At 55.0% G+C, this 11,593-nt stretch overlaps 1 protein-coding gene across 1 annotated transcript; it reads left to right on the top strand.

Moving 5' to 3' along the window:
- Positions 1 to 969: 969 nt before the first annotated feature.
- Positions 970 to 7,440, top strand: EFNB3 (ephrin B3). The gene is made up of 5 exons (XM_019745159.3): positions 970 to 1,782; positions 3,953 to 4,245; positions 4,434 to 4,526; positions 4,636 to 4,740; positions 5,180 to 7,440. The coding sequence occupies exons 1-5, from the start codon at positions 1,661 to 1,663 to the stop codon at positions 5,587 to 5,589; spliced, it is 1,023 nt and encodes a 340-aa protein (XP_019600718.1). The 5' UTR covers positions 970 to 1,660; the 3' UTR covers positions 5,590 to 7,440.
- Positions 7,441 to 11,593: the final 4,153 nt, after the last annotated feature.

Raw genomic sequence — 11,593 nt, 5'->3', positions numbered from 1 at the left:
CCTTCCCTGGACCCCCCCCCCCCCCCCCCCGCCCCCGCAGGAGACAGGTGACTGAGTAGCCAGAGTCAAGGACATACATGAAAGAGTAAAGGTGCTGAAAACCAGAGGTCACAGTCTGTATTCCCGTTAGATCCGGGACAAGGGTGAGAGTTTTTCATTCAGCGGCTGTCACTGGTCTTATTTCTCCCATTTATCTGCTCTGTCTTTGGGGGTGGGTGGGCAAGTATGTTATTTCAAGTGGTGGCTCCTCCCACAGGCACACCTTACCAAACACTGAGGAGGGGGTTTCTGAAAAGATAACTGTCAGCAGGGGATTTGATTTTGGACCTCACAATCAAAAGGAAGGGACTGAAGGCCTGTGACAGCTTGAGAGGGGAGAGGAATGTCACCTCTGCCCAGAGGTGCTGAAAGCTAGGGTTCTTCAACCCAAAAAGGCAAACCCTCTCCCTTCCCCCATGATAATTGGAAACAGCCCTTCCGACTGAATGTGGGTTTTGGGTTGTAGGTACTCCCTTTCCTCTCCCAGCCCTATTTCTCCCCACAACCATCCAAGAAGGGCCCAAGTTTACCCCCTAATCTCTTGCTTTTCACCCAACCCCCAGATAGCAGAAAAGTGTACAGGAGGCTGTGACAAAAGAGACCCCGGGAGTGGGAGTTCAGCAGCCTGGATTTGGTTTCCGCTTTTATCCTAGACTCCCTGTATGACCTTGGGCAAGTCCCGGGGCCTCGCTGAGCCTCAGTTTCTTCATCCCTACAATGGGGATCCTTTAGCTCTGCCCCTCCCACCTCACCCAGGTAGTGATGACATCAACTCAGCCTGCTTGGTAAAGTGCGAAGCCGGCAAGGTTATTATTCTCTCCAGATCTCCCAGAAGCAACAGTGTTGTTTTGGGGGTAGCGGGGAGGCAGCGGTTGCGGGAGCGACAGGGGCAGGGTTCCTGGGGTGGAGAGGGCGAGAGCCTTTCTGGATCTGAGAGAGGAAGATTCCAAGCTCTCGGGCGATGCGAGGGCAGAAGGGGAGACCGGCAGAAACTAAGCCAGACCCAAGAGTCTCAGAGACAAAGGGGGCGTGAGAGACCGCGCTAGGGAGCGAGGAGGGGCGGCGGGGCGAGGCGGCGGGAGGTGTGCGAGGTGAGGGAGGTGTGGGGGCGTGGGCTGCGGGATCCTGTCTCCCGCTCCTCCTCGGGCTCCAGCTCCGGTTTTTCCCTCCGCCATCCTCTCCCCCTCCCCGCCTCTCCTTTAACTCCCCCTCCTGGGCTCGGGACTGGTTTCCTCCCTTAGCCCGCTGCCCTCAATCCCGGCGAGGCTGGGGCTCCGACTCGTCGTCCCCTTCCTCGCTCCCTTGTCCGGCGCCACATGCCATCCCCTCCGGGTCCCAGACTCCCCCAGTCCCCGACTTAGGCCCGCTCACCAATCCCGGGGTGCTGGAGCCAGGGCCGAGGCGTAGGGCGCCTGCAGACCGCCCCTGGAAGGGCTCTTGCGGGCTGAGCGCCCCAGAGCTGGGCGCGCGGGCACAGCAAGAAGCGGGTCCGCGTGGGAGCGGGGGGCATCAGCCACCCGGGCGGTCAGGGCAGAATAGCCGGGGCAGCTAAGGCAGTCACCCCAGGGGGTGAGCGACTTTGGGGGAGTTGGTGCCCCGCCCCCCAGGCCTTGGCGGGGTCATGGGGGCCCCCCATTCTAGGCCGGGGGGCGTGCGAGTCGGGGCCCTGCTGCTGCTTGGTTTTTGGGGGCTGGTGTCTGGGCTCAGCCTGGAGCCTGTCTACTGGAATTCGGCGAATAAGAGGTGAGCAGCCCGGGCTGGGGAGACCCCACACCCTCCGGGCAGGGAGTGTGGAAGCTTTGGAGATTTCGGGGGCTGGGTTCTCCGAGCTAGGAGGAGGCTGGAGGGAGGGTGCTGGTGCTCCGCTGGGAGTTGATGGGTAACTGAGGTGATCTTAGGAGCCAGACTTCTGAGTCGCACACAGAGCTGGATGTGGGTGGTGAGATCTAGGTGTTGGGAGTTTGAAGGACCCTAAAGGGCAAGGATCGGAAAGTTCATGGGGGAGCCGGGAGGGCAGTGGAGTGGTTGTGTGGGTTTGTGGGAGACTTGAGTCGTGTCGGGGGCTGGGCTTGGAGGGAGCCTGGTTAATGTCAGCTCTCAGGAGAGCAGCTGAGTAGGTGCTGCTGAAGCGTTGAGGGGAAGGGCAGGGTGCCTCTCTCCCCAGAAGGGACTCAGTGTTGGAGATGGGAGGGAAGAGGGCTCAGTTTGGGGGCTCTAGGGACAACTTCCCCAAGGCTTCTTGACTCTCTTCACATAGTCTGTCTCCCAACTCTTGCCAGCCTTTGGCAGAACAATTTCCCAACCAAAAAATATTCCTGCATTTCTGGGTTGGGGACTTCTTTCTGGAAGAAGCCTGTAGCCCCCAAAGCCTCTTCTTTTGCCCTCTTGCATCTGGAGTTCCGAGGACTCCACTGCCCCCTCCCCCATCTTTGCTGCAAACTTCCATCAGACCCTCTGGTTCCGTGGCATGCTTGCTTTGCTCTGAAAAAAAGGCCAGGGGTCAGATGAAACTTCAAGCCTCACGGTAGGACAGAACCCTTGGGAGGTTATCTGGGTCCCTCGCCTCCATGTAGATCCCACTCCCCATTAGCAAATGAGTTCTGTGTTTTGAAAAATTCCTACTTCCCTGGGGAGGCTGTATGAGGCCATGGAAAGAGAGGGGCTTTGGAGCTCATCAAATCCTCAGGTCTTAATCCTAGCTCAGCTGCTTTCAGCTGTGTGGCCTTGGGCACATTACTTAACCTTTCTGAGTTTGTATCCTCAATCCTTACAGCTTGTATGAGGATTAGAGGTAAGGTATTGGAACATACTATATGCTTATTAGAGGAGAACTAGGATTATTGCCCTTCGTCTCTGTACTTCACTGCCTCCCTCACATTCCCTGTTCTTGCCTTCCTCCCATCTCTTTGGGTATAATCTCACCTGTCTTTTCTCTACTCAGTCTCCTACCTGCCAACTCTCAGCTGCAGTTTGAGTATCAGGTGCAGTTTGAGGATGTTAGTTAGGCTTATTCTGACAGAGTTGAGAAAAGGGAATTAGGGTGTTCTGGGCACTCTGTGGGATGTTGAATGGGAGAGAATGAGTCATTTGGGAGTCTGGGAAGATACAGAGCAGCAGTCCCCTGGGTCTCAGTTCTGAGACCCTGTGTGCCATTAATGCATAAAGAGGGGCAGCAGTCATTTGTGAGTAGTAGCTGTGCTGGGTCAGTGGATACCTGGGCAGAAGGGGGATGTGGCTTGTGTTGGCTGTGGTTAGAAAAATCAGCTCCTTCAATTCCAGAGCAATGGAGCACTTTCTCTAGGAAGTGTGAGACCTGCGCGAAAGAGGGGTACTGAGCAGGGAAGTGTCTGGGGCAGCTGACCTCCAGACCCTGGTTCCCATTAGCCCCATTGCCAGACCAGGCATTTGCCTCTAGTCACATTGCTTAGCTAACTTGGGCTAGTGGTCTGGATCCCCGCCCCCCGCCCCCCCACCCCCCAACACCTTTGCTCTGAAATCCTTGAAATTCAGTGGTGGTCTGGGGGAGGGGAGGCTCTGCCCCCATGGTTTACTGCCACGGAATAGTGAAATCACCTGGGAGGGGTAGGCTGTGTGGTTCCAGAGAGGCCAGCTCCTTGGTAACTGGCATCCTGTTGCCATGGCAATGGTGCTGGTGATGGAGGGAGAGATGGCAGTGTGCATGTGGTGAGGGCGGGCTGAAGAGTGCATTTGGGCACACCAAGGGGCAGGAGACCTCTGAGCCTGGCTTCCTGCTGCTTCCGTTAGCTTACAGAGTCCTTAGTGCCTGCTCTGTCAGAACAGACCTTCCACTCAGACAAAGGCGGTCCTGTAGAGATGTGGGGCGAGGGGGCGAAGCTCTAGGGGCCAGACCTCTGACACCTCTCCCTTGTCCACCTCGCCCTCCTCCCCATAGGTTCCAGGCAGAGGGTGGTTATGTGCTCTACCCTCAGATTGGGGACCGGCTAGACCTGCTCTGCCCCCGGGCCCGGCCTCCTGGCCCCCACTCCTCTCCTAATTATGAGTTCTACAAGCTGTATCTGGTAGGGGGTGCCCAGGGCCGACGCTGTGAGGCACCCCCTGCCCCCAACCTCCTTCTCACTTGTGACCGGCCAGACCTGGATCTCCGCTTCACCATCAAGTTCCAGGAGTATAGCCCTAACCTCTGGGGCCATGAGTTCCGCTCACACCACGATTACTACATAATTGGTACTGCTGGGCAGAGGGCAGGATTGAGTGGGGAGGTATTCCTGGGATTAAGGGCAGATGAGGGAGGGGACCACTAGAGCCAAGGGAAATCCCTTATACCTTTGGGTGGTGTTTGGGCTAGGGCATGGAGACAGAATTGGGGCTAGACTCTGGAGTGCCAACTTCTCCCTCTGGCTTTTCTCTCCCAGCCACATCGGATGGGACCCGGGAAGGCCTGGAGAGCTTACAGGGGGGTGTGTGCCTTACCAGAGGCATGAAGGTGCTTCTCCGAGTGGGACAAAGTGAGTGGGGCTGGGGCACACCCTCTAGGAGCTGAGGGAGGTTGGGGCAGTGCCATCGTGATCAGGGGACTGCTGTCTCAGCCCCTCTCTTGGTCATCCTCATCTCCAGGTCCCCGAGGAGGGGCTGCCCCACGAAAGCCTGTGTCTGAAATGCCCATGGAAAGAGACCGAGGGGCAGCTCACAACCTAGAGCCTGGGAAAGAGAACGTGCCAGGTAGGAACCAGGGGTCCAGCCTCCTGTCTTGCTCAGCCTCCTCTGCTCTTGGACCCCAGCTGCCCTGCCTTTACTCTCTCTCTCCCTCTTCTGTTTTCTTTTTTGGGGGGTGATACAGGAAAGAGGAGAAGAGAGGATGGTAGGGTGGGAGGGAAATGGAAACCAAATGAGGAAAAGACTCAATTAGAACTAATTAGCCAACTCAGCGCTTCAATCAGTGCTGTCAGAGAAGTGGGGAGGACTCCTTGGCATGGAGCTGAAGGGCTGGACACACCTGCATTCTGATCTGGGCTTGGGGGTGTGGAGGGGAGGTGGGGTCCCCAAGGGGCCGGGGCACTGCTGGGGAAGCCCATGGGGACCCCAAAGGCTGGGTGTCCAGATACCCCGGTGGCTCCTTCAGCCCCTCCCCCTCTTTCCTCCTTCACCCCTTCCCTGCCAGGTGACCCCACCAGCAATGCAACCTCCCGGGGTGCTGAAGGCCCCCTGCCCCCTCCCAGCATGCCCGCAGTGGCTGGGGCAGCAGGGGGGCTGGCGCTGCTCTTGCTGGGCGTGGCAGGGGCTGGGGGTGCCATGTGTTGGCGGAGACGGCGGGCCAAGCCTTCGGAGAGTCGCCACCCTGGTCCTGGCTCCTTTGGGAGGGGGGGGTCTCTGGGCCTGGGGGGTGGAGGTGGGATGGGACCTAGGGAGGCTGAGCCTGGGGAACTAGGGATAGCTCTGCGGGGTGGTGGGGCTGCAGAACCCCCCTTCTGTCCCCACTATGAGAAGGTGAGTGGTGACTATGGGCATCCTGTGTACATCGTGCAGGATGGGCCCCCACAAAGCCCTCCAAACATCTACTACAAGGTATGAGGGCTCCTCCCACCTGGCTGTCCTGGGTCCAGCCCTTCTCGGGGTGCTCCTCCAGTGTAATTCATGGTTGGAGGTACACCTTTCACATCTCCTTGGCCCCCTTTGCCCCACCGGCTCCTTTTCTCCTCGTGGCTGTTGTCCTCCTCTCCACTTGTAGGATTCCTTACAGCTTCCACCGAACCACCTCCTGCCCTATGGTTGGCCATGTGTGCCCTGTCTCTGTCTCTGTTTCTGGGTCCTATTCCCTTGGGGAGGGGGCAAAGTCTCAGCCTCCTCTTCTGATCATGACCCAGGAATTGTTGCACCCCTTACCCACAGAGAGCTAGGGGTGGGAACAGTCTGTCTTTTGGTTGGCACCTCTTTCTTTCTGTTTCTCACTGCTTTTTTCTTCTCTTCTCTTCTCTTCTCTTCTCTTCTCTTCTCTTCTCTTCTCTTCTCTTCTCTTCTCTTCTCTCTTATTCTTTTTCTCTCTCTTCTGTCTCTAGGTCTGTTCTTCTTCCCTAGCATCCTCCTCCCTACATCTCCTTTTACCCTTGGTCTTCTTATCCTGTGCCTCTCCCATCTCCGGGGTGAGGGCATCAAAGCTTTTCTTCCCTGAGCTCCCTCTTCTGACCTCTTACCAACCACTCCCCTCAGTCTGCCAAAAATGGGGGCCTTATGGGGAAGGCTCTGGCACTCCACCCCAGCTCAGGGCATGGGCAGCAGGGCCTCCTTCTCTGCCCTGCCCTAGGCCTCTACATACTTACTCCAGCCATTTGGGGTGGTTGGGTCACCACAGCTACCATGAGAAGAAGTGTCCTGTTTTGTCCAGTGGCCAATAGCAAGATATGAACCGGCCGGGACACATATGGACTTGATCTGATGCTGAATGGGCCACTTGGGACAGGAAGTGACTTGCTCCAGACAAGAAGTGACCAGGCCTGGACAGAAGTGGCCTGGGAAGTGGCAGAAGCAGAGCAGCAGGAACTGGAAGTGCCTTCATCCAGGACAGGAAGTAGCACTTCTGAAATAGGAAGTGGTCTGGCTGGAACTTGAAGTGGCTTAGTCTGGGGGGCGGGGGGCGGGGGGGGGGGATGGTTCTTACTCTGTGGAGAAGGTGGACAGGAAGAGCTTCCTGTTTCAGGAGGAAGCAGGACCTTACTGACTGTAAGAAGATAGGGTGAACTGAGGAGGATTTTCCTAGTATTAAGTGGCACTTCCCAGGATCTCCTTTCCCTTGTTCTCTGTGCTGCTTTTAAGACAGCGAAGGTGACTGCCATCTGCTGTGGCAAGCCCACTTTGTCTTGTTCTTCTTCCCTTTCCATATCCCAGTATAATCTCTGTTACTCAACAGGACTACCCTAAGAACCCGTGTGTTGTCCACCAGTAACCCAGATGGTTCTCTGTTCATCACATCCTCCATTTTCTAATCTCTTCAAATTCAACACAGCTCCCTTCTTAGTGACCAAAATGGTGGCCTAATGACTGCTGTAGCTGATAGTGGCACTTACTAACTGCCACTGTTTCCGTCGTGACCAATTTATACCTCTTCCTGCCCTCCAGTACACAACTGGGTATTGCCTCAGTTTCCTCCCAGCTCAGTTTCATTAGATCAGAGCTGCCATTGGGCACCAAGTCCGCCACCTTAGTCACCAGCCAACATGGTCGCTTTGTCCACCAGAGGTCAAGTCCTCTCTCTGGTGTAGTTCCCAGCTCCTTCCTGATTTTTCTAATTGTTTCATCCAGGGAACAGGAAGTTGATATTGCCATGGGGGAGTTGGCGGGATATGGCCGTCACCTCAATAGTTTTACTGTAAAAGGGAAATTTGAACAACAAAAACCAAAAAAAGAATAAAAAACTTCAAAAGCTGATGAGAAGGCTGGAGAATGACTGGACATGAATTGATGGTTAGAATGGCTTTCAAGCTGAGAGTTGGAGCACATGAAACCTAGGGAGAGGGCTGGGTTGGAGGGGTGAGGTGGGCAGTGCCTGGGGAGGGGAGAGTAGGCTGGGTGAGAAAGCTGAGGAAGGTAGCCCCTTCCAGGGGAGGGAGACGAACCCAGGCAGGAGTGGGAGTTGCCAATACATCCAATGGGGATGTAGTGAATATACGTTCACTTGTGGGGAAAGCTTGAGTGTCTATTGCTAAACCAAAGCACTGGAGACAAGGCAAATCGCAGTCAGAAACAAAGTGGAAAAAACATGTTCATGTGTTAAAGTCTATTCTCTACCCCCCTTGCCCAAGGCATCTCTGCTGTGGAGAGTTTTACTGTGGGAAGTAGGGGTATGAGTGCCCAGAAGACTCACGCTCCCTGTCCCCTGGCTCCCTGTATACCCACAACCTAGGCTCTTCTCCCCTAAAAAGCCCAGGTGCCCAGTCCCCTAGACTCAGCCCCATTCTTCAACCACAAAAGCAGCCATCAGGAGCATCATTGGAGCCCGTTGGCAGGGGTCACAACCTCTGCCCTGTCTGCCCCTCCCCTGATTCTAGGTCCCCTCCCGCTGTCTCCCATCTGCCTGGAGGTCAAGGGGTCCTCCTGCTCCTCCTCTGTCCAGTGGGACCCTTGCCCCTCCCCTGGTCTGAGCAAGATGCTTGGGTCCCTAGAGGTGCAGGCGCTGTAGGAGGGAAGTTGAAAACTGGGAGGCCAGGTGCTGGGCTGTCTGGAATGGACTTCTGCCTTCTGGGCCCAAACTGGAGTTGCCCGAGGTGGGGACTCTTGAGGGGGGTGGAAGGGCTGGTCCCTTGCCCCTTAGTGGGGGTTTGTTGTCATGGCAACATCCCCTTCTCACAATGGGAAGCCCCCCTCAGCCTCCCGCGTGGATGGAGCCGACAGCCCCATCGCTGGCTATCAGCCTCAGGGACTTGGCAACCGTCACTATGGCAACTCAGAGCCCAGCAACAGGGCCCAGTGAGAAAGGGAGGGGTCCAAGACGAGGGCTGGGCTGTGTGTGAGAGGGGGCAAGGGAGCTCAGGGAGACTCCTCCTATACATACATCTAGAGGCACAGGTGGAAACAGAAGAGGGAGGAGAAGTCAGGATAAATGTTCTTTGTGACAGACAAATACCTCACCAAAGCTGCTGAAACATCATAACATGCTGAGAAACAGGAAGACACCTGGGGACAGATGCAAGCTGGGGAGAAACAGCACTTTCTGCATCGCACCCTGGGACACCCCTCCTTGGAGCACTGGCATCTATAGACTCCCTATCAACCCCAAAATTAACAACACAAGGCTTACAGCTTTCCACATGTGTAGTGACTTACATATCTTTTGAGCTATTTGGAAGTGTCGGTGGCTTCCACACAGAACAACACATGCCATCCTATTCACATTCTGGGTACAAGTACAGAAATATACTTCTAGGGTTACAACTACAACAAAGCAAATAGAGAGGTAGGAAGACATTCATTTGTTCATTCAGTCATTCATGTATTCAACATCACATTAAGTGTCTACTTTGTTCCAGGTCCTATTTCAGACACTAAGTGTCTATGGTGAATAAGGCAAAGTCCCTGCTTTCGTGAAATCCACGTGGTGGTGGGAACAACATCATAAAATTTCTGGCAGTGATAAGTAGTGTAAACAAAAGTAACAGGATGAAGAGGATGGAGAGTAATAAGGAGATGCTCTCAATTAGGAGGTCAGGAAGGTCCCTTTGAAAAGGTGACATTTGATGAGGACCTTGAATAATGTAGAATAATGCATGCAGTATGAGGAAGGGCATACCCGACAGAGGGAACAGCCAGTGGAAAGCATAGAGGTGAAATCTTGGTGTGTTTGGGAATAGTGAGAAGGACATCACAACGTCACATACATTCCAGATGTGTCCTGTCCTGCCCCAGCCTCCACCTGTAGGGGAGCAAGTCACTTAGGGTCTAGAATCCATATTTAGGAAGTTGATCTAACTCAGTCTTCCATTTTTTTCCTCCTTTGTTTCTCATGCGTATGTGAGTTATGTTTTCCTCAACTAAATTTTAAGCTCTGGAAGGGCACAGGGAGGGCAAGGATGGTGCTCCGAGCTTTTTGGGGGCTCTGGAATAGCTGCTCGTACAGAGTTTAGAGCAGGCAGGCAGAGTGGAAATAAACGAACAGAGGGCTGAGGACCCCAAAAGTGAAAGTTGCCCCCACCTCAACTGCATGGGATTGAAGCTGTTCTGGGGACTGTGCTGCAGACAGAAGCTCAGACTTTGCCATCCTTGCAAACAGAAGCAGGATATAAATGAGGTTGAGGCGTATGTGTTTGTGCATGTGGTTTATGTTGGGGGTTTTAAGGAAAGCAGAATAGAGCAAAGGGTTGCAGGAGGAATTTCTGATAGGGAATGGTTGACATAACAACTGGAATTTCTGTGAGAATGACAAGGGGAGCTTCCTAAGGGGCTGCATGGGGAATCATGAACATGGGGCACCCCCTTTGCCAGGGAAAGTTTTGAGCTCTGTAGGCAGGCTGAGAGAAATGTTGCAGGGTTTGGAGGCAGGGGATTGGCCAGGATGGACTCAGAGAGGTGGGTGGGGGTAGAAAAAGGATGTAGCATAAATGGGAGTGAAAACTGGCCAACAGGAGAGAGATTTGAAAGGTAGAGGAGAAGGTGAAGTCCTGAAGGGAGTTTTGTGGGGACCAGGTCCCAGGTACCCGATTCCCACAGGGAATTCAAGCATTCGGTGTTCTGGTGCTTCCACTTCCCCCAGTTGCTATCAGGAACTCAGGCGTCAGCTCCCTCCAAGCCCAGTGGCTGGTGGTGGTGGTGGGGAGATTGAGCAGCCTCAGGGGGCGGCAGCTGGTGAGTGGGGAGGAATCTGTGTGCTCAGCAAACAGCAGCCTCCGTGCTCAGTGGCTGCGTCCTCCCTCATCAATCAGCCCCAGCCAAATGTCCTTGCATTCCCACCACCCCAAGGGGACTGGGGCTGGGCCAGGGTCCCCAGGGGAGTGAGATGGGGATGGCTGGGGGACGAGGGGGTGGTGCTTGGCTTCCCATCTCTTGGCCTCTGTTCTCTCCTCTCCTGGAAGCTCTATGCATCATGGAATGACTCTCCTGGCCCTTAACCATCGTGAGGGCATCAGCTACAAATCACCTGTGGGGGTCTGCTGGTGGGGAGGTTGGGGGGAAGAGGGATAAGTCAGGGATGAAGAGGAATCTACTCTGGTTCTCACGGGACCAGCCCAGGGCACAGTCTGCGGGGAAGCTGTTGGCACAGAGGCCCTGTGCCCCCAGCTGGCCTCTCCATCCCTGACGGATGCTCTAGACAGCAGGCTGAGACCTTGACCCCTGAATGTCCTCTCTTCCCACCTTCTCCTAGCCCCCGGCGCTCACTCCCCACTTCCCACCAAGAACCAGAGGTCTGGCTCCTACCTCACCCCAAATCTGTTGCTCCCCATTGGGGACTGGGGCCTCCAGACCTTAGCCTTGGGCTCACTCTCCCCTCTCCCCGCCCCCGCCCCAGCCCTTGCTCCCCTCAGGGACCCAGGCGTCCTGCCCACTCCCTTCACCATAACAACCATTCTTTTGGAGTTGCTTAAGACTTTAATATCATTTCATTAAGTCAGCTAGTTCAGAGAAGGTTGGGGGCACAAAGAGACTGGGGTGGGCAAAAGAAGGCCAAGGTAGGGGGGAAGCAGGGGAAGAGCCCCCTTCTCTCCGTGGAGATGGCTCTGAGAAATCAAATATTGACAGTGAGAGAACAGAATTTATTAAAGCTGAGACAGGGGTGTGTGTGGGGAGCTGTGGGAATGGCTGGATGCCTGGGTTCTGAGGGTAGTAAAGGTTCTGGGAGGAGGGAAAAGTTTGAGGTTGGGAGGATACAGTAAGACTAAAGGTCTTGCGGGTACAACTCTTCTGCCTCTTTCCTTTGGGAGGTACTGAGTCTTGCTGTTTCTCAGCTGTCCCCAGAGCCCTGGGGAGGAGACCCCCATCACAGCTGTGGTTGGCCCCCCTTCATCTTTTCCCCCCTACCTCCACCTCTGTTGATGAGCTTTGGCAGCGTTTAATCGGATTGAGCAGTAATTAGCAAAGCGAGATGTTTGAT

Source organism: Rhinolophus sinicus, chromosome 12 (assembly GCF_057876585.1).
Source record: "Rhinolophus sinicus isolate RSI-liver-muscle chromosome 12, RSI-T2T, whole genome shotgun sequence".
Taxonomy (NCBI): Eukaryota; Metazoa; Chordata; class Mammalia; order Chiroptera; family Rhinolophidae; genus Rhinolophus; species Rhinolophus sinicus.
Note: the sequence above shows the minus strand (reverse complement) of the source record. Positions and strands in the feature narration are given on the sequence as shown.